Source organism: Otolemur garnettii, unplaced genomic scaffold (genome assembly GCF_000181295.1).
Source record: "Otolemur garnettii isolate 467f Iridium unplaced genomic scaffold, OtoGar3 scaffold00003, whole genome shotgun sequence".
NCBI lineage: Eukaryota > Metazoa > Chordata > Mammalia > Primates > Galagidae > Otolemur > Otolemur garnettii.
Genome location: NW_003852398.1, coordinates 43,762,341 through 43,783,853, shown reverse-complemented (window position 1 = coordinate 43,783,853; position 21,513 = coordinate 43,762,341). Strand labels below are relative to the sequence as shown.

General features: G+C 49.8%; 1 protein-coding gene across 1 annotated transcript; it reads left to right on the top strand.

Annotated features, from left to right (window-relative positions):
• Positions 1 to 2,613: 2,613 nt before the first annotated feature.
• Positions 2,614 to 4,537, top strand: CSF2 (colony stimulating factor 2). Its single transcript, XM_003782216.1, has 4 exons — positions 2,614 to 2,772; positions 2,855 to 2,893; positions 3,515 to 3,640; positions 4,430 to 4,537. Exons 1-4 carry the CDS (start codon positions 2,614 to 2,616, stop codon positions 4,535 to 4,537), a joined length of 432 nt encoding a protein of 143 aa, XP_003782264.1.
• The last annotated feature ends 16,976 nt before the right edge of the window (positions 4,538 to 21,513 follow it).

The following is a 21,513-nucleotide window of genomic DNA, read 5'->3' as shown; positions in this document are numbered from 1 at the left end:
GTGTCCATCGTAGTCTGTCTCCATGCCAAACTGCAAGTCTTAGGAGCCAGATATGAGGGCCACTGGGAGGGTCGGTCTACCTCCTCCTTAGCACAGGGCTTGGCATAGATTGGAAAGGCTTGTTGACTAACTGTCTGAGCTGTGACAACTCATTTCCAGGAAGAAAGTGACTTTCCATTCCAGAGGGGCCATAGCAGCTCTCTGCCTCCCTAACTACCAGCTTAACTGCTACCTTTTGGCTCCCCTCCACACCCTCCAGCCTCTGGGATGCTGTCTGGCACAGTCCTCCACTCTGGGTGGCATCCACATATGTACATGTATCCTGTACCCCTTTCTTCTTTTGAGAGCTCCCTGGAAGGAGGTAAGCACAGGTATCACAGAGTAAGGGGAGGAAGAGCCTGGATCCTGTGTCATGTTTCTACCCCACCTACCTAGGAATGTTCTACCACCAGGCTCAGATGGGTGGGGCTGGCCTCACAGTGGGCGCCAGATCCTGGCAGGGAACACCAAGAAAGCCTGTAAGGTGAAGGTCTGGCTTCCCTGTGCAAGAGCAGCAAAATTCCCATCACACAGTAAAACTTGCCAGGGCCATAGACTCAGATCATAGTGCTCAAGCAATGAGTTCTATTCATTCTCTAAGGGCTCACCCGCCTGAGCCCAGAAAAATGCCCTCACTTAGTTGGGTGCTATACCTCAGTGGTTAGCATGCCAGCCCCACACACCAGGGGCAATGAGTTCAAACCTCACTTGGGCCTGATTAACAACAAAAATGCTCTCACTGTGTCTGATGCCATAGGCCATTGTTTTTCAACTTTTTTTTTATCTCATGGCACAGTTAAATCATGTTGATAAAAAAAAATAATAAGAAGGGTGGCACCAGTGGCTCAGTAGGTAGGGCACCGGCCCCATATACCGAGGGTGGCAGGTTCAAACCCAGCCCTGGCCAAACTGCAACAAAAAAATAGCCAGGCATTTGTGGCAAGTGCCTGTAGTCCCAGCTACTAGGGAGGCTGAGGCAAGAGAATCGCCTAAGCCCAGGAGTTGGAGGTTGCTGTGAGCTGTGTGATGCCACGGCACTCTACCAAGGGCATTAAAGTGAGACTCTGTCTCTACAAAAAAGAAAAGAAAAGAATAGACTTGCTATGCTTTGACCTTCTTTTGAAAATAATTTAATTAATAATCTTGAAAAATTTTGGTGGCATACATTAAGCTCCTCTCACAGTGCACCGGTATGCCATGGCACATGGGTTGAAAATCACTGGTCTAGGTTGAATCAACCTCTGGGGCCCAAAAACATCACCCCCAGTGTGGGGAGCTTCTCTGGTATCAGAAGGGCAGCTTCAGAGGCCTGGAGCCTTTCATAAAGCAGGTGACAGCAATCAGGACTCACACAGATGCATGCCGCAGGTACAGAGATGTCCACTCACACCAGCACACGTTCTCAGAAATGGATACATGTGGGTCCACACTCCTGTGGCCACAAAACTCCTGGCACAGGGTGGCTTGTGCCAGATCCCTTGTGCAAGCACAAACTCATGCTGTCTTCTTCAAACTGCATTGTGAAAATTAAACACTTGACAACGCCACTCAAGAGCCTGTCGCTTTTCCAGAGAACAAGTTTTACTTCTTCAGAAAGGCCTCTGAAGCTAGCAGGTGGTAGGAGCTGGGGCTGTGTGGCAAATGAAGCCTGGAAGACCCTGCTTAAGAAACCATTGTCCTCTGTCTCTGGAGCTCCTGGCGCCTGCTAGGGGCTACACATAGTGGTGTGGTGCCCACCTCAGAGGGACAGCTTACACTGCAGAGAGGGAGGCAAGGATCACATAACCACAGAGAAGAGTCACTTAGCCAGATGGCACCAGAGCCAGGAGTCTCAGGGTCCTGGCTTTGCCCAGCTGAGAGCCCCGACTTGCCTCTGCAACTTATCAAATATGGCTGTAATCTTGCTGGCTGGATGTGCACACGCCTGTCATTCTCTCTGCTCACAGGGCAGGGGTCCCTGGTTGGGCAGAGCATGCCAGCTGCTCTGGCTGGGAGCTCACGTGAACCATCACAGGACTGTGCCATTTGGCTGGACTCAGCCTTAAATGGACAGTGGGGTGGGTCTGTGAGAGCGCCTTTCACATGCAAGCCTCTCATGATGGCCAGAGAGGTCTGGGAGAAGAGGAAGGCTGGAGTTGGAGTGCGGCACAGGTCCCAAAGGCCTCCTGGGACCTCAGGCCAGCTGGGGAGCCCAATCCAGTGTCTCCCAAGTCCGTCCCCAGCCATTTCAGGCCAGGAAGTCCAAGCTGTGCCCCGAGGCCCCACAGAGGGAGGGCGTAGCTTAAGGCCACTTGGACTGCCCAGGGAAGGCTGGAGAGCACTCCAGGAGGCGGGGAACTGAGCTGTTTGTTCATGGAAAGGCTCATTAATGAAAACCCCCGAGCCTGACCACCTGGGGGAAAGGCTCACCGTTACCATGTGTAGCTGATAAGAGCCAGGAGATTCCACAGTTCAGGTAGTTCCCCCGCCTCCCTGGCGTTTTGTGGTCACCATTAATCATTTCCTCTGTGTATATAAGAGCTCTTTTGCCAGTGAGCCCAGTACACAGAGAGAAAGGCTAAAGTTCTCAGGAGGATGTGGCTGCAGAACTTGCTTCTCCTGGGCACTGTGGCCTGTAGCATCTCTGCACCCACTGGCCCACCCAGATCTGTCACCCGGCCCTGGAAGCATGTGAATGCCATTGAGGAGGCCCTGAGACTTCTGGACGAAAGCAATGACACTGTTGCTGAGATGGTGAGTGAGGGAGTGCTGGCCCCACTCATCCAGACTGGCCCTGCCTGTCGACTTTATAACGTGACATTTTCCTTTCTTACAGGATGAAATAGAAGTTGTCTCTGAAAGGTTTGACCCTCAGGTAAGATGATTCCCTCTGACTTGGCTTTCTAGGAATCTCTGACTTAGGGTGGGTATTGGCCCCTGGCAGGCTTGTCCACTTTCTCTCTAGTTAGCTGGCTGCCAGGCGAAAAGGGCTGTGACTAGGAGCTCAACAGGCTACTGGCCTTGCCTCTGTGCAGCCCAAGAGCTCCTTTATCAGCTGAGCAGCCGGGCAGATCTAGCATTTTAGGATCAGGGGCCACCAGAGTGGTAAAGCAAGGGCGACTTTATGGGCTAGGGGTTTGGGGCACTCACTATGCCCTAGATTAGTGCCAACTACAGAGGATCATAGAGGGGTCTCAGAATAACCCTTGCTCTTAAGGCAGGTCTGGGAAAGCCCTACCCTGCCTTTTCTCCCTGAATGGAGTGAGAGCGACATTTTCCCTTGGGGCTGGGACCCTCTGGAAGTGTCGGCTGAGGAGGGGCAGATTCATGTCTGCTGTGGATGACTGGACTCAGCCTCAGATTAATTGAGAATCAGCCTGTGCCCTTCCAAGCCCTACTCTTGAGGGTTGAGGAAGTGAATAGCAAATAATGATGAGGAGGGTGTCCTGTGCCCACTGTGTTCCCCTGCTCACCAAGGGATGGGCATATTCCACAGGAGCCGATGTGCGTGCAGACCCGCCTGAAGCTGTACAAGCAGGGCCTTCAGGGCAGCCTCACCAGGCTCAAGGGCTCCTTGACCTTGATGGCTGACCACTACCAGAAGAACTGCCCCCCTACCCCGGTAAGCACCTCCATCAGGGCCCCAAGTAGGAAGGTCTTAGTCTAGGAGGGTGGGGACTGTGTGGGGACGGACCACTGGCTGGGGCTGTTTAGGATCCCAAAGGACTCCTCTGTCAACAGACTGTTATGATCAGCCCACACGGAGAGGGAGCAGTTAGCTCATTTTCATCCCTGGAAGTTAAAGCCATGGAGCTGTGAAGCCCACAGCACTCCCTAGTGGGAGCTGCTACCATGCTTGTTATTGTTGTGTTTCTCTCTAATGAGGTCAGTGGTGAGGCAAACCCAAGGAAACTCAGGGCCTGGGCAAGGTCCAGAGGAAGTGCTGGGGCCCGAGTGCCACCTCCCAACAGGACTTTCCTTGGCCCACGTGGGGTGACTGGATTGCTTGAAAGAAGGGTGGAGACCTACCTGAAATGAACGAGGGCCCTGGGCACTCCTTTCTACAGGAAGGGAGTAAGGTCTGTGGCCTTGCCTCTTGCTCCTTCTGGGTACCTGGAGATGGCCTCAGCCGAGCTCTTCTGTCCTGACCTGGGACCCAAAAGGCCAGAGTCTGACCACCCATCTTAGGCTGGCACATTGTCAGGCCTCTGGCCCCAGCTGTCACTGGCAGAGTTGTGCACCCCTTGGGTAACAAATGGGCGGCAACAGTGTCACCTGACCCAAGTCAGTGGGCAGGCCGTGGAATGGCCTTCCGGCCCCTGAGTTCTAAGAGCCAGTGCAGAAAGACTGGTGGTTGCCCCATGTGAACTGCTTGCCTCAAGTGTTTTTTTATTTTTCTTTTTTCTTGAAGGAAACTTCCTGTGAAACCCAGATTATCACCTTCAAAAGTTTCAAAAAGAACCTGAAGGACTTTTTGTTTGATATCCCCTATGACTGCTGGAAGCCACTCCAAAAGTGAGGAGGGCGAGCCCCAGGGCGTTCCGCACAGACTGCTGCTCTCTCCTGGAACCAGAGCCAGAAACTGGGATCTTCATCCTGGAGGGACCAAGGGGTGGGCTACGGCTACGATGAGAGTGGCCTGGATCTGCCCTGGGCCACACTGATCCTGATGCCGGCACAGAAGAGAGATGGGGATGTTTTACACTGGCAGAGATCAGTAATATTTATTTATATATTTATATTTTTTAAATATTTATTTATTTATTTATTTAAGCTGGTGCTCTTGATATTTATTCAAGATGTTTTTACCATAATAATAAATTATGAAAACTCTGCTTTTATTTGTGTAGTTTTCTGGTTTATTTTCAACCATGAGCAACTGCTGGTGGTGTCCTACTTCCCCACGGGGCAGGCAAGGGAGGAAAGTGGGAGGTAGAGGAGGAGTGGGGGTTGGGTGCTGCCTCAGGGGCAAGGCTGTGGCAGCAGAGGGGAGGGACAGCCAGGCCTGAGTGCAGCCTTCTGCACACCTAGATATGCTTTCCCGGATGTGCAAGGGCTCTGACCCCAGAGAAGTACTTGGAAATTCAAGTCAACAGCCTAGTCAAAGCTCGACCCAGAGCAGGGGCATCACCCTTCCCCAGAGCCCTAGAGGCTGGCCCATCTTGGGCCAATCAGGCCCACCCTGGCATCAGGCAAAAGACCTGTGCTCCTTAGCGGCCTGCCCCTCCCACTGAGGGCTTTAGCCACACCTAAGGTAAATCAGCAAACTAACTGTTCAGGGTAAAAAAAAAAAAAAAAAACCACAGGGGTCAGAGCTCAGCATATTTACCAAACTTTCCCCCAAACAGGTGATCTTAATCTTTGAGAGAGAATGTGAGTTCACAATTTGTTAATATATGGCTCCAGTGCAGCATTTTTCTGAACTGGTTTTTATTTTTTACATAAAGTTTTGACTCTAATCGGCACTTTCCCCTAAAGTCCAGGGCCTTCAGGTCAAGGAAAGAGCATCTGTCCTCTTTCTCCTGGCTTTGACAGCCAAGATAAAGGCCTGGTTCCTGAACCTGTTCTTCTGTGTCCCTTTTGGGGACTGTGAGCAACTGGGTGTGCCCCTTAAATCTTAGGTGGGCAGTGGGATCAGCCCTCTCCTTGACAGGTGGGCCTGGAGAACTGGTCTGTGAAGGCTTAGCCCCTACCTGGTATTCTCTGCAGCCATGTGCTCCCCACCCTACTTGCTCTCTGCTTGTATCAGCACCCATGGACAGCACGAGTCCTGGCCGGAGATCTGCCCCTGACACAAGCAGAAAGGTCATGATCAGATGTGATTACAAATAAGAAGTCTTACACTAAGCCTGAATTTCAGCAAAGACAAGACTCCATGAAAGGTGTTGTCGTCATTGAAAATGCATGAAAAGCACATCTTGCCAGTGATAAGGTCTTCCTCATAAGCCAGTGATGACTGATAAGAGGTTTAGCATTTCCTTAGACTCATATATATAGGTGCCCCCTCCACTGAAATGCTTCTAAGCCCACAGCTCAGAACGACTTGAATCACCTTCAAGTAAGACCATGCACCTATATGTGCTCCTGGCTTGTGTGCTCTGGGGGTCAGGAAGCCATTCTCCCCTAGTGAAGGCAGACATGTTGTCTCCCCACGAAAATTACACGACCCTCTGTGCCGAGATTCAGGAAGAACTTTCAGCTGACAACAATACATACAACGTAAGTCTGGGTCTTTACCAACTATTATTTTTCTCTCAGTGGCCCTTTGTGTTTCTAACCAACTTCTCTTGCTTCCAGGGTTCCTTCAATAGTCCCCAGAATACCAGTGAGGTAAGTTGGACCTTTCAGATTACATATGCAGATGGAGAGAGGGATCGCCCCAGCCTGGGCCTAGAGAAGAGATAAGAGGAAGGGACAGTAGAGTTAAAAACCTGGGAGAAAGCTGCATTTTTGAGGATGGAGCCTCTGCTTCAGCCAATAGTTCAGGTCCTGGGCTGTGCCAGGCTCTCTGACCACCAACCAAGCACACCCCTGGGCTCAGGGAGAGACCAGACATCCATGGCCTCCACTAATGGCTTGCAAGGCCCACAGGTCTCCAGTGGAAGAACCAGGAGAGGGCCTGAGTTTTGGTCCAGGGATCTATCCAGCCAGGATGACCAGGGATGGATGAGGATGAGGTTGGACTCAACTGGTGCCTGGCTGTGCACAGTGCCCCCATCCTTTTTTCAGGAGCTCTGCTATGGAGAGTTTACAAAGAATTTCACCTCCACCCTGAAGGATCTTGTTACCAAATACAATAAAAAAGACCATCACATTGAAAAGATTTATAAGGACATGAAAGAACTCACCAGGATCTGCCCAAAGCTGAAAGTAAGTTGCAATTTGTTCTTAGGGGAACCTGAGACATAATTTCTCTGCACCACAGCCAAGGAAGGGCACAGCGGGGGAAAAGGGCTTCTTATGGACCCTACTTGGCACATGCAAGGCCTCAGGTGTTACTCTGGGGCCACACAGGTAGCTTTCCTCTGGAATGGTCTCTAATCCAAAAGAAGTCCACTCACTGACATGGGGTGGAAGGTGGGGAGTGGAGGGCTGGGTGTGAGGGAGTAGAGATTCAGGGATCCTGGGAGTATAGCCCGTGCTCTCCACCAAGCCCCCCCTGCCCAGGTGTCAGTTGGGGCAAGTGTGAGACAGGTGGATGCAAGGCTGGTCATGGACTCAGCCTGGGAAGAGGGACAGGCAGCCAGTGTCAACCCCAGTCAGGCAGCCAGCCCTAGATTGCTTCATCCCTGGGGACTCCTCTGGACACTGGACCCCCCTGGGAACCCATGGTGGGGCACATCTGGGGAGACAACTGAGCTGCTCCTCTCTCTTTGCCCGTTGCTTGCAGTCTCCTCTGTGCTCTTACCCAGCTTGTTCTCATGTCCCTATCCTGGAAAGCAGGGGACTTGCCCATGCCCTGCAGCCTGCCCCCTGTGCAAGGGTCTGGATGGTCCTCAGACTCTGGGCTCATCATCACCAGAAAGCCCCCAGCAGCCTCCTTCAGACAGAGGGGAGGGCCTGCTGGAGTTGCCTCCTAGGGGTAGGGGCTTAAAAGACCCGTGAAACTGGAAGTACAAGAGTTTGCTTTTATTTATTCATTTAATTCTCCCAAGAAGATGACTTAAACATGTATTTCTTATTTAGCCAACAGACTCACCCCAGAACTGTACTATTGAGCAAAGTAATTTCTCCAAGTTCAAGGAAGCCTTGAAGAGTGTAATCACATCCATAGAAGGATGGAAATCATGTAAGAGGATCAAGCATGGCCTCTGGGACCCCATCCTCTCACAGGGTTAGAGGTGCAAGAAATGGGATTGGAAAAGCCTCAGAAATAATTTACTTCTGGGGTGGGGTGGGGTGGGTGTTTGCTGGCCCTGGGCCCAGCAGACAAGACTGTGGGTGGGTAACTGGGGTGGTGGTGCCTGAGGTCACAGTTCTGTAACTGATGCAGCTGTATCTACTGCTTCAATAAAACCCAGGGTGTGGAATGCTAGTGAGAGTCATGATGGAGTCCACCCTTGTTGGGGCCCCAATAGGCTGGAAGGGGTGGAAGTGATGGCTCCATCACTGAACTCCTGACCTGGAGGCCCAGTGGTCTCTCAGAAGTGTGAGCCCACTTCATCTGACTCTGTTGTATCTCAGTGCCAGGGGGCAATAGTAGGGGCTCCATCCCCTTGCTATGCCATCCTCCTCTCTGTTCCTTCAGAACTCAGATCTCAGATCCTTTCCCCAAATCCCTTCCCCAGCTGCAGTCAGCACCTACCCACCTCCACCTCCAAGACTCAGGACCAAAGGCCTCCCTGCTTTGTTCTCTGCTTTGGATCCTGGGGAGCTCTAAATTTGATCCATCCCCACCCCAGTCCTTCAGGCCCAGTGTGGTGCCACAGAGATTGTCAACGCTGGTAAATGGTTCTGGGAGACAGAGGCTTTCAGGCTGCTCACAGAAGACTGGACACAGTGTGGGACCCGGGGAAGGAGGGGGACCCAGAGAGGACAGAAATATCTCCAACCCCCTGGGCTTCACTTGCACCATTAAAAAGTTGTTTGACCTCAAATTAAAGCCTCTCACTTGACCTGCAAAGAGCCTTCAGAGACCCTCTCACGTCTTCATGGCATGACAGCACCCTTCCCTTACCTGGCATTAGTAACACTCTCCTACCCACAGAGCACTGAGCTCAGGGGTGAATCTGCTAGTTGCTTGTGTACTAAAGTGCTGCCAGACTGGGCCACCAAGCTCTGACCCCTACCTCTATTCAAACTCTAATCCTTATCATTTGAAGAATTTATTGGAGGTGACTTGGATTACCCCACAATCTAAGTAGCTTCTTTATAATCCAAACCTCTCAGATCTGGAGCTTCTTCATAAAACCAGGACAGATAAAGATCTATTTGTTCTGGATTAGGTATCAAGCTGCAACCACAACTTGGCCCCAGCCAGATCTTTAGGCAGTATGCATCGTCTGCCCATTGGCTGATCTTGCTCAGCTATAAAGCTCTGGGCGTGCCGGCAGCCACACAGGCCAACCACAGATTGCCCACCCTATACTTCGCCCTCGGATCCCCAGGCCACTCCAAAGGGATGTATCAGGCTGGAGGTCAGCAAATGTACCCAAGCAAGGTGGCCAAAGAATGTGGAGAGTAGCCCTGTGGTTCAGGATCAAGTGTTGGGGACTGGCACAGGACCAAGAGCCAGTGGTGGTTTCAGCCCAGAGAAAACCTATGGTTTAGTCACTGAGGCTGTGAGCTCTTGTCCCGTAGGTGGACCACATGGGTGCTCAGGGCTCCCAAGGCCACTCCTCTGCAATGGCAGTAGTCAGTGGGATGCATAACTGGATGGGGTAGCTGTCTTCTCAGTCTGCATGAGGTTCCCTAACTTTGAGAGCTTCTGAAAAAGCCAAAGGCACCTGACAATAGGGAGTTGGGAGCTTGCATGTACAGCCTTGTCACCTCTTGTTATATTCAGAACAGCAGAGTGTGCACAATGCTGGCCTGTCATTAGCTTATTGTATGAGCTAAGACTCTAAGCCACAGAGTCCTCAAAGGTGGGGGGAACTCCAGCCCCAGAGGCCACACTACAGCCTAAGTTCAGGCTCTTAAGCTAAAGGGCCTCAGAGCATCTAGACCAGCGGTTCTCAACCTGTGGGTTGCGACCCCTTTGTAACAATGAAAATACATCCTGCATATTAGATACTTACATTATGATTCATAACAGTAGGAAAATTGCAGTTACGAAGTAGCAACAAAAATAATTTTATGGTTGGGGGTCACCACAACATGAAGAACTGTATTGAAGGGTGGCAGCTTTAGGAAGGTTGAGAACCACTGATCTAGACCAACTCTGTGGAAAGTGAGGTCAGAGAGGTTGCCAGAGAGCTTCAGATGCCTCTTCTGGTAAACAGGGAGGTTAGGCAGGGCACAGATACGAAGGTGGCTGCACTACACCAAGACTGCCCTTGTCCCCTTGGCAGCCTTAAGCTTTGGTCAAAGTCACCAAACAGCTACCCTTGAAGAGACCCTGCAGTGAGGGTCACTTGAGTTTCCCCTGGGCTCTTGTTCTCCCTCCAGGAAGGCTTACATCTGAACAGTGGTGCTGGGAGGCTGCCGGGCTGGAACCAGGTGGGAGGGACATATGGGTGCCTCTCCTGAGACCCAGGCAGGCCTGAGCCCACTGTTCCCTGGACACCATCGGCATTGCTGCCTCCGAATCTCACGAGAAGCTAGTACACTGTGTGGCTGGAGTTCTGGGCTGGACACCAGGGGCCAAAAGCATGGCTTTGACCCCAATTGGCTGGGACTGGCCCTGATATGCCCTATCCCTAGGAGGCCAGGGAAGAGGCCCAACCTATATCCCTCCATAGATGATGACCATGGGCAGGCCTGGCCCTGAGCCAAATACTCTCGGCTCTCTGGGCCCATCTTTAGACCAGGAGAGAGTTCAGAGCTGGCTGGCCTGAGGAGGCAGGTTCGTCAAGATCTCCATGGACAATGGAATAGCCTCGCCCTCATAGGGTCCTCCCAAGAGACCACCCAACTCTCTGTCACCTGCCTCCTGTATACTCCCTCCCCCTACAGAAGTCAGTAGGATTAAGGGTGGAACCAGGAATCTGAGAGACACAGTACGGCAGCAGTATACCTCCTCATCTGCTGGGCCCGAGAACTGGAACAGCATAGCCACATCCTCTGACTCAGAATTCATACCCAGGGAGATCATACAGAAGGAAAGAAGCTCCATCCACAGAAATGGCCAAGCTGTCAGTCATGAGATACAATGGGGCTGTGAAGCTAACATGGCAGTGTGGAGAGGTCCAGAATGGCACTGACTCTGGGTGACCCCATGTGGGCCAAAGACTGGAAGAAAATGGGGTGATGAATTGGATGTGGGATGAGCTTTCTCCATGGCTTGATATGAGGAGAAAGGATGGGTGCCAAGGTCAGTGGGCAGCAGGTGGTCTCCCTGCTAATAGAAAATTTTTGTCTTCAGTATCTCCAGCTAAATGAAACTCTTGGTGGTGTTTTGCACGGCATCAACTGAGTCCCCAAGTCAATTGTTCATTATAAGCTGATGATAAGCTTACAATGGGGCCAGTATCCTCAAAGGCCCAGAGCACTCCTGCCTAGGCCAGAGTCAATGTGCCCCTTTCAACATAGACAGTAAAAGAGGCCAGTCTGCTCCTCACTGACAGGGAGGACAGCTCTTAGCATGGGCGTGGAGGGTGCAAGTGCTATCCAGGCATCCTCAGTTAGCCTCACATGTTAGTGCCCTGTGCAAGGAGACACAGGTGAGGGGCAATCCAAGTGGATAGGACTGGCCTTGGCAACCAGGAGTCCTGTGTTCCTGAGCCCTTACTCCCAATTCTGGCTGTCTGCAAACATATGTGGTTGGTAATTCAGTGCCATGTGATCGAAGTGGAGGCCAGGGGCTGTAGCAACCAGGCACACATAGGCTTCTGAGCAAGCAGCTGTTTGTGTTTAAAGCACATGGCTGGTGCCTGCCCTGGACACTCACATCTTATTACATGGGCTTCACAGAGAGAAATCTGGCACTATGGTCTCTCCCTGGCCTCAGTTTTCTTATCTGGGCAGTAGAGATGTGGCAGGCATGGAAAGGCTCCAACCTCAGGCCAGCTTGCTCTCGCACAAGGAGGCCCACGCAGATGGTCGGGAAATCCTATCACTGCCAGGCACACTGATGCTTGCCCTGTTGCTCAGGGGAGTGGGAAGGCCAGATGCTCATGGCATGCACATCCGCAGAGGAGGTCAGAACAGGGGCAGCCCCTAAGACTGGAGCCGGGTGATGAGGGGTAATCCTGCTTACTATCAGTGCTGGAACCTCCCCACCCTCAAGGCCTGGAGATGGCTGGGACTTCCTCAGAACCACACGGGAGGCAAGCTAGACAATCCTCAGGCCTGGCCCCTGGCCTCTTCTGGGGGTTCTGGGTCCCTAGAAGGGCTGCTGGGCACAGGCCTCATCCTCAGAAACAGCTGACCGATTCTTCCTCTGTGAGAAGACCCTGAGCTGTGGCTGCCAGGAAAGATGCAGTTTCAAAAATTATTTTTCACTGTGGTTTAAAATAAGAGCAGCGAAACAGTTTCATGTTGGTGCCAGTGATGTTATCTCTGGCCAGACCTGCTCTTTCAACCTGAGGGATAATTAATTGAAAACCTTTCTCCCTCTTTTTTCCCCTCAACTTTAAGGGGAGATCAACACAAACTTCCCTCAACACACCACCCAGACCCTCACCCAAGTGAAAAGTCAGTACTTTCTTCAGGGGCCTCTAGTTCTTCTGGAGGTGGGAAAAGACCTTTGAAAAACTTATTGTATTTTCATTTTTATTGAGTTATTATACAATAAGTTGTACGCATCTTCAGTGTACAGTTCAGTGAATTTTTTTGTTTATACCTGCATAACCCAGAGAAACACAGAATGTTTTTTAGCACCACCGAAGGCTTCCTTGTGCTTCTCTCTCCTAATCAGTGCCCTCCTCCAAGGATAGCCACCATTCCAACCTTGACCACCATAAATTTCTGTAGTTTTGCCCATTCTTGAACTTCATTGAAGTGACTTCATTCAACATCGTGTCATTCTTTCCAGTTGTAGCACAGTGGTAGAGCTGCTCTTTTTCATTGTTGTGTGATATTCTATTTAAAAATATTCTACAATTTATTTCCCCATTCTACTGTTGATGTACATTTGAGATGTTTCCACTTTTTAGCTAATAGTAATAAAGTTTCTCTGAACATTCTTGTACTCATGTTTTGGTGAGCATGTTTGCATTTCTGTTGGAAATGCTGTGAAATTGCTGACCTATAGCATATACATATTTAGCTTTCACAGTTACTGCCAATTTCCCAAAGAAATATTTTTTGAGACAATATATTTTTGAGACAATGTCCCACTCTGCTGCCTGCACTGGAGTACAGTGGCTTGATCATAGCTCATGATAGCCTTGAACTCCTGAACTTCTGGGATCAAGTGATCCTCCTGCCTCAGCCTCTCAAGTAGCTGGGACCACAGGTGTATGCCACCATGCCTACTGACTTCAATTTTTTGTAGAGATGGGGTCCTCATTATTGCCTAGGCTGCTCTTGAACTCCTAGCCTCAAGTGATCCTCCTGCTTTGGCCTCACAAAGTGCTAGGATTACATGTGTGAGCCATTAGGCCTGGCTAAAAAATCTTTTATAAACCACATTCCTGCCGGTTTTCCTGCCTTTTGTAGATACAGTTTATGGACGAGACACTGGATCTCACCTCTCCCTTCCCATCATCACTGCCTGCAGTCCAAACACCCTCATTGATATTGGAAATTATTTTCTACATTGTTCACTCTTGGCCAATTGCCCACATCCCCACAAGTGGATTATTGGGAAACAAACCCCCAATCCTACTAGTCAGGATTGACTCCAGGCTGAAGTCATACCTTATTCACAGGGCCATTGGGTTTTCCCTGGGGGAGCTGGACTTGGGCAGGCTGCAGTGAAATGTGCTCATCTTTTAGAGGAGAAATTAGCCAGTTTATCGTTTGCTGGTCCCACATGCTGTCACAGCTGTTGAGGGGCTTCCTCCACTTCCAGCACCTCATCTTTGAGGGAATTAGCACAGAAAGGCCTGGTCCAACATGGCTGGTGTGTTGCCAGGGCATTGTGTGCAAGTCTTTTGCCTTAGGGCCTTTGGGAAGTCCCAAGGAAACTGTGACATGCTGCCATCTTACATCAAGAGACTGGGTGGTGAGGCGGGAGGGAGGCAGTGCCCTGGATATTGTCCTGGGTTATTCTGGGGGTCTCAGTCCTGTAGTCCATTCCCCACAATGTCCTAGTACATTCACTTTCCCAGCCCCTTTCAAATCTGCCTTGCCCTGATCCTGGCCCTCTCACTAAGGCAGACAATCATCTCAAATGCCCCGTGGGCCCTTGACTATAGACAGACCCCTCCTGCTTTTCAGCCACTCATTAATTTATTCCACAAATATTTACTGAGTGCCTACAAAGTGTCAAGAACTGTATCAGGCTCTGCAGGGAACCCAACCCTTGAGGAGCTTACCTTTTAGGGGATTCATCCGTCTGTGTCCCATGGGCTGCCTTTTGGCACAGAATGAACTCCAAGCCTTTGGTCTGGCTGAAGACATTCCCCTACCTCTCTGGCCCTTGCAGCCCCCGCAGACACCCCCAGCCTCACTGCTCACTGCCTGTGTCCTTCATAGCCACCCTGGGCCCAGTAATACAAATCAGCCACAGCTCCCCTAACACTGTCTGCCCCCTTTGCCCAGAATGCCCCGGCTAACTGGCTGACATAACAGGGTAGACCAATGTCCAGTGGGAGGCAGAGAGGTCCTCCATGGGACACCTTCTTCCTCAATGCCTACTCTGGGGCTTGTCTGCCCCTCTCCTGGGCTACAGGGGTACACTGTCATCTGCTTTTCAGGGGACTGTGAGGGTCTCTGCTCTGAGCTACTGATCTATCCCCCAGATCTGGAGAGGGCCCCTCACTGCATGGGGGCTGGCAGTGGCTATGGTCCAGGGTTTGATGAAAGAATGTTTCTTTTAAACATTTATCAGCTGGGCATGGAGGCTCACATCTGTAATCCTAGTGCTCTGGGAAGCCGAGGTGGGTAGATTGCCTGAGCTCAGCAATTGGAGATCAGCTTGAGCAAGAGCGAGACCCTGTCTCTCTCTAAAAAACAGTCAGGTGTTGTGGTGGGTGCCTGTTGTCCCAGCTAGTTGGGAGGCTGAGGCAAGAAGATCACTTAAGTCCGAGAGTCTGAGGTTACTGTGAGCTATGATGATACCAAGGCACTCAAACCCAAGGTGGCAGAATGAGAGTCTGTCTCAAAAATTTTTTAAAAATTAAAAATAAATAAGTACATAAATAAAATAAAAGAAATGCACAATGATTTCATGGAAGTCAGGATGGAAAGGCAATATCCAATTTCAAAGTTCAGAAAATGCTCCTTGGAGCAGAGATCAGCAGCAGGCTGTAAGTAGGTACCAAGCACACAACCAGGGATGTTGTTATCCTTACTCTTATCAACAACAGCATCTGAGAGGTGTGCGAAGAAGATGCCCTTGGGCCCAGCCAGGAGCAGTGGTGGCTGAGAATCCAGCACCAGCACAGCTGCCAGCTCTTTTTCCCACTTAGTGGATTCGGGAACCATTTCAAAGGAAGTAGCAGGAGGGAGGGAAACCCAGCTCTCTGGCAGTGTGTCATACTTCCTCCAGCCCAGAGCTGGGGCAGCCCCAAGCTCTCCTAGTGGATGTCCTGGCACTTGTCCAGGCTTCTTCCTCCGGCCAGACTGGATAAGGGTGAGGTTATGTGCTGGGGGGTGGGGCAGGGGAGGCCAGGGAAGCAGCAATTGGACTGGAGCCACAGTCAGAAACAACACAATAACAGGACACCTCATAGTCTCCCTATACCCCAGAAAGCTCTCCTCGACTGACCTCCACAGCCTTCAGGTTCTTTCTCCCACCTGGCTGTCTCTGGGGAAGTTCTGTGGGCCCCACTGAAGTCCTAAACTGAAATGGAAGCTCTGTCTCTCCTCAGAGCTAAGGGCAGGACTGTCAATCACTCAGACTTTAACACCCTCCCTCCCCCTGTCACAAATCCAAGCCCTGGAGATGCACACCAACCAGCACTGGAATCCAGGTAGAAATAAGAGGAGGCTGCAAGAGCCTCAAGCCACACCCTGGGCTATAGTCACACCAAAGGTTCTTGTACCTGTGGGGCTAAGGGACAGAGCAACACGGCCTTGAGCCCTGTGACTAAACAAAAATGGCCATGGGCCTGTGTCCCCTACTTATGATGAAACCCCATGGTAGGAAGGAGCATCTTCCTTCCCTTGGAATCTGCTAGGCTGAAGGTCCAGGAGTCAGGAGTGATAGACAGACACAGCAGGCCCATGACAGTGACAGGCAAATAGACACAGCTTGGGCTCCTGGCAGTAACAGATAGATGGACGGAGACTGATAAACAAACTCAGCCAAGGGATTGGAAGGGACAGTTGGAGAGACAATCTGGAGACACTTTAAGCAACAAATTGATAAATTGATAGACAGAGGTAGATGGGCAGACTTGGAGCCCCTGACAGGGACAGAGACACAGCTGCAGACTGTGGTCAGGGTAAAAGTGATAATTATGTCCTGAGCTCAGCCCCAGATTGTGCCTACTCAGAGGTTCCTCCTCTTAGAGCTGTGATCAGAGGCTTTGAGGTACTTGAGACTCCTCTTTCCAGGGATATTATGTCCCTAACCCCACAAATCCCAGGAAAGATGTAGGCTGTGGCCCTCACTGTCCTTGGAGCAGACTCAAGAATCAATCCATTCTCCTGTGCCTTCCTCCAGTGCCCTGTGGAGGCTGCACTATGGTGCTGCCATGATTGTCAAAGGATGCTTAGCTCCACTTGGCCACCTTCTCTCCTCACAAGCTCCACGCCCCCCATGACCTCCAAGACCGAGAGACCTGATGGCCTAAAAAGTTTTGACCCAGAGGAAAGACTCCAGGCCTGATGAGGATGGGGTAATAGTTAGGGAGTCTGAAGCTGACTTGAACACACTCTATCTAAGAACCCCCTGGGAAGTGGTGAGCCTTTCCTACTTTGAGGGGACCATTGTGCTGAAACCATAATCCAGGCTGGTGGGTTCCCTGGGAAGCGGACTCTGGGAGAGAGATTGGCACGCAGGACTGCTTGTGGAGGGGAGGAAGGAAGCAGGATTAAACAGAGGAAGAAACTGTATTGCAACACAAACACAACCAAAGTCTCAGCTGACTGAAAGGAGAGTTCTAGAGCTGGGATGGTCTCCTTCATAGTTTTCCTACATCGGGAAAAAGAGGTCAAGCCTTTATGGCTTCATTTTGATCAGTAATTGAATGATCTTGGGTGTGGCAATTTTCTTAGGCCAAAGAAATCCCCCAAAGAGGGCTGAATACCAAGAGCTGTCTTTTAGCAGTGCTTGTACGGTGGGGCAACAGGCCCTTGACTCCTGAAGGGTGTTCTGAGCAGCACACTGTGGCATCATCCACATCCACCACAGTCCACCCCTGCACTGTTCAGATCCACTTCTTCATGTAATCACTTGTCATGGGTTCTAGGAGCAGTTCCTTCAGGATTCCAGTGCCGTGCTGTCAACAACTGGCTCTCCAAGAAAAAGAAAAAAAGTCTAAACCCTGATTTGTAACATTTGAAAACTGTCATGGTGTAAGTACACTCACTGCCACTGGTTTTCAAGTTACCAGTGGTTAAAAACAACAGAGCCTGGCAAAAGAGTTAGCAGTGGGCTCCCATGACCAGGCAGCTAGCTTCAGCACACCAGTGATTCCAATAGGCTTCTCTTCCTGGGGGAAACTTGGGAGAAGAAGGCTAGTAATGAACTATAGTCCCTGCTGTTGCAGCTGATGTCAGGGCCACAACTGAGACTTATCACCTCCTCCTTGATGTGCATACTACCTGTTCCAGATTCCCTCTTACCCTCAGTTGGCACTAGGCTCCTCGTGGTGGCTCACTGGGGAGGAGCATGACCCAATCCCTCATAGCTGAGAGGTCTGATTCCTTCTCAGGCTGGGGTTGCTGCACTTGTCCATTACTTGTCAAACTTGGGGAGAGACTACCAAAAGCTTGCCAGGACTCAGAAATATGACAGGAGCTATTTTCCAAAAGGTGTCTAATTCTCCAGTGCAGATGATATGGCCTTGTTCCAGAACCCAAGGGACATAGTATATTTTCCCACCACTGATACCTTTAAAACCACAGTACCTGATGATTCATATGGCCCACATGGCAGGGCTACTTGTATTACAGCCTGAAACTACCACAAAGCCCTTTCCTGCTTGGGGCTCCACTCAAAGATGGCAGCTTTTGTGTCATTTCCAGGTATACAGTTCTCAGTAATATTCCCACATATGCAATAGGGTGCATCCACAACCCTAAAAGGCCTGCCAAACACTGCACTTACTTCTTCTTGACAGGAAGTATGAGATGTAGTAACTTGTCCTATACTTTTGTGGAAATTTCTTGACATGCTCCAGATCACTGGATGCCTAACTATTTGACTGATGTGGCAGACTTTGATGATTCATAGGGCTTATTTTCTGGGGTGCATGTGTCTTACCATAGCCACCAATCTTATCTGATTGGCACAACATTATCAATACAGTAGGCTGCTGTGATATTCTGCTGGATGTCCAGATGATCCAGACCTCTAGGGACTGTATTATGACAGAGGGCAGGAGTTAACCTTGCCATGGAGATTTGAACTATTGTTTGTCCCAAGTAAATGCAAACTATTTCTGATAGAGGTGGAAAAGAATGGAGTCACCAGATTAGTGACCACACACTGTGCACTTGAGGCCACGTTAATCTATTCCAGTGAAGATACCCTATCTGGCAATCACAGTAGCTGCAACTGGGGCTACTGTTTGTTGAATTGGTATCAGCCTGTTGTCTTATTTCAGGACCTATGTGAGTTTTGCTGGTAAATTAAATTAAGATATGATGGACTCCATTAGGTCTTTAATGGTGGCACCAGTTTCTGTCATCATCCTATAACCCTGGAACATGATACTGTTTTGGACATACTATTTTGGCTGGATGGGGAGAAGTTTTGGAGGCTTCAATCTGGCTTTCTTCACTATGATCACTCTTACCACATAGGCCAAAGACCCCATAAAGAGCTGTGCTAATTATCAAGTATGTTTATCTGATTTTATCACTTGGTGATAAAATAATAAACAGAGGGCCTGTTATGAGCAGGACTCAGGCCAGGAATCTACTTATTACATGGCAGATATATCCCTCTACAGTCTTCCACAGCAACTCTGGCTACTTCACTTAGCATGAGCCATCCTTTTTCCATACTTCCAGGAGCCCTTCTACCAATGTATTTGCACCACCTCTTGGGGCCTTGCCACAGTTATAAAAACCACATTTTGGGAGAGTGCTCCCATATCCATAATCTCTTCTGTCTAAATTTCTGTTCCTTGGTCCGGAATCTATGATCCTGAGCCCACCAGACTCGTGAGGGTTAGGTGTTACCCCCAGCCTCTATCATTTCAGAGTCCTAATTTCTCTACTGCTGTCGGTGAGCCCAGTTCTATAATAATTTCCTACTGTCAGTCCTGACCTACAGAGAATAGCTACCACTGTACTTCTTAGTGACACTGGTACACAGCATATTTCTTAATTGTTTGGGTATCTTTTGGGCCTTTAGGTGATCTATCTGGCTAATTCTGGCTACTTCACTTAGTATGGGCCATCCTTTTTTCTATGCTTCTAGGAGCCATTCTAATAATATATTTGTATCATCTCTTGGGGTCTTGCCCCAGTTTTAAATAATGTATCCCGATTATTTTGTCCAAGTTTCTTTTCTGCTCCCTTAGTCCAAAATCCAGTCCTGTGCATACTCTCTTAGCTCCTACTAGTCACTGACGGCTAGGCCTGCATTTCCTCTGAGGTAAGTGCTTTTCTCTCTTAGCAGGTTCAGCGTCTCTGGCAGGGTTTGTGACTGACTGTAGTTATTGGCTTATCAGCCAAGAGGTAAAGTGGGATCAGATCCCAGGAGAATGACAAAACATGTCCTGCAGGACAGAAGTCTCTGCACTATCTTCTTATAAAGTAGCAGGCAAGTTCTAACTTTTAATAGAGACAAATGGGCCACTTCTGTAGGCCCAGAGTACTTAGAGCAGCATTTTACAACTGTTTTTTAATCTCACAGCACACCTAAACCTATAGTTAAACTTCCATGGCACACTTAAATTATATTGACCAAAAAAGAATAAAAGAGTAAAAGAAAGAATACACTTACTGTGCTTTGAACTTCTTTTGAAAATAATTTAATTAATGATCTTGAAAAATCTTCACAGCACACCCAAGATCCTCTCACTGCTCACAGCACATCGGTGGGAAGTCATTGGCTTAGAGGAATATGAGAATTCAAGATTTTCAGATGCAATAGAAGTTCCCATCCCATGTGTCAAGGCCTCGTTCTTTCCCAACCAGGACTCCATCTTTGGCATAGCAGACTTGCTTTTCTTTGGAGTTTAACCTTTTTTGGAGCTTAACTACTCTGAGAAATGAGTCTTGGCCTGGTTCTCAGCTTTTTCTTTTCTTCCACTGTGAGAGATAAGAGCTTTTTAGATGTATCAAGGAGGCCATAGCTTTTACACTTAGCTTTCTTTCATTGTCAATTAATCTAACCGCTTCACTATCTTTTACTGATGGCCAAGCTTAGCAATTCTATTGTCCCCATAGTAGAAATTCCCTCACATTTCTCAAACACCTGACACACTGCGCCTGATGCTTAGAATCTACCCCGCTCCCCCGACACACACACCAATTAAGATTCTATTGCTTTAGTTTAAGCCTTTATCTTACTTGGAAACATAGCCCAGGGAAGAACCTCACTCTGCTGTTCTCGGGTACTCAATTCCTCAGGAGAATTGGCTACTGGGTCCTTCTCCCTTTCTAGTATTGAGTATGAGGTAACAGGAATACTCATCAGGTAGTCATTTGTCCCTACTGGCAGTGAGCAGATTCAGCACCACCTGGGATAGGGTAGGGGAGTCAGGTTGAGGTCCCAAGGGAAATAGTTCCTATGCAGTCTATGGAGGGAAGAAAAGTCTTTCTCCAGGTAGCAAGGGGCAGGGAAGAACATGCCTGTGATGGGATGTCTTAGAGAGTGCCCTTTAACCACTCCAGGTGGCCTGATGAGAGGCGAGGCAGGGCAGGGATAGGCCAGATCAGAGAATTCTGGACCTAGTAACTCATCTTTAAAGTGGCCCCATAATCATGGAGTTTCTCCCCAAAGAAGAGTTTGCAGAAGCATGTCTGGGAAAACTAGTGGTCTGAGAGGCTATTTGTGAGGCAGCAGGTTAGGAGAAGGCAGGCACCCTGGTTGGAGGGCGCAGGCTCTGATTTGGCCTTCGGAGCACACATTCAAGACTTCCAGGGTAGCCAAGGAAGAAAGACGAAGCTCTAAGGAACTTGGAAACCTAGAAGGTGAGCAGAAGAGGAGGCTGCTGCAGAAACCTGTAAGGATCAGTTCCGAAGGAGAAAGAGAACCAGGAGAGATGCCATCACAGAAGCTGGGGAGACAGAGTGGTCAGAAAACCTGATTCTGGAGGGAGCAGGTCAGTGCAGGGGCTGAGTGACATCTGTTGACAGGGTCCTTGGGGTAGGATGGGGGGTACAGGATAGGGTGATGATATGGAAGAAGAGCTTGGATAGATCAGGGAGCTGGGAGCTGGAACTTTTGGATGGATTGGATAGAGAGCAGGATTCAGGGGAGAGCAGCCCTGGCCAGGCCTGAGGGTCACCTCTATTTCCCTTTCCAAGCTTTCCCCTGGGCCTTGCTAGAGCACTGTGGACAGGAACTATACTCAGGTCCAGGTGACAGCTCATGCCTGGGTTTTCCAAGGGGGCGGGTGCAATCAGTCCACCCATCCATCCTGGCAGCTCTAAGCTCTTCTC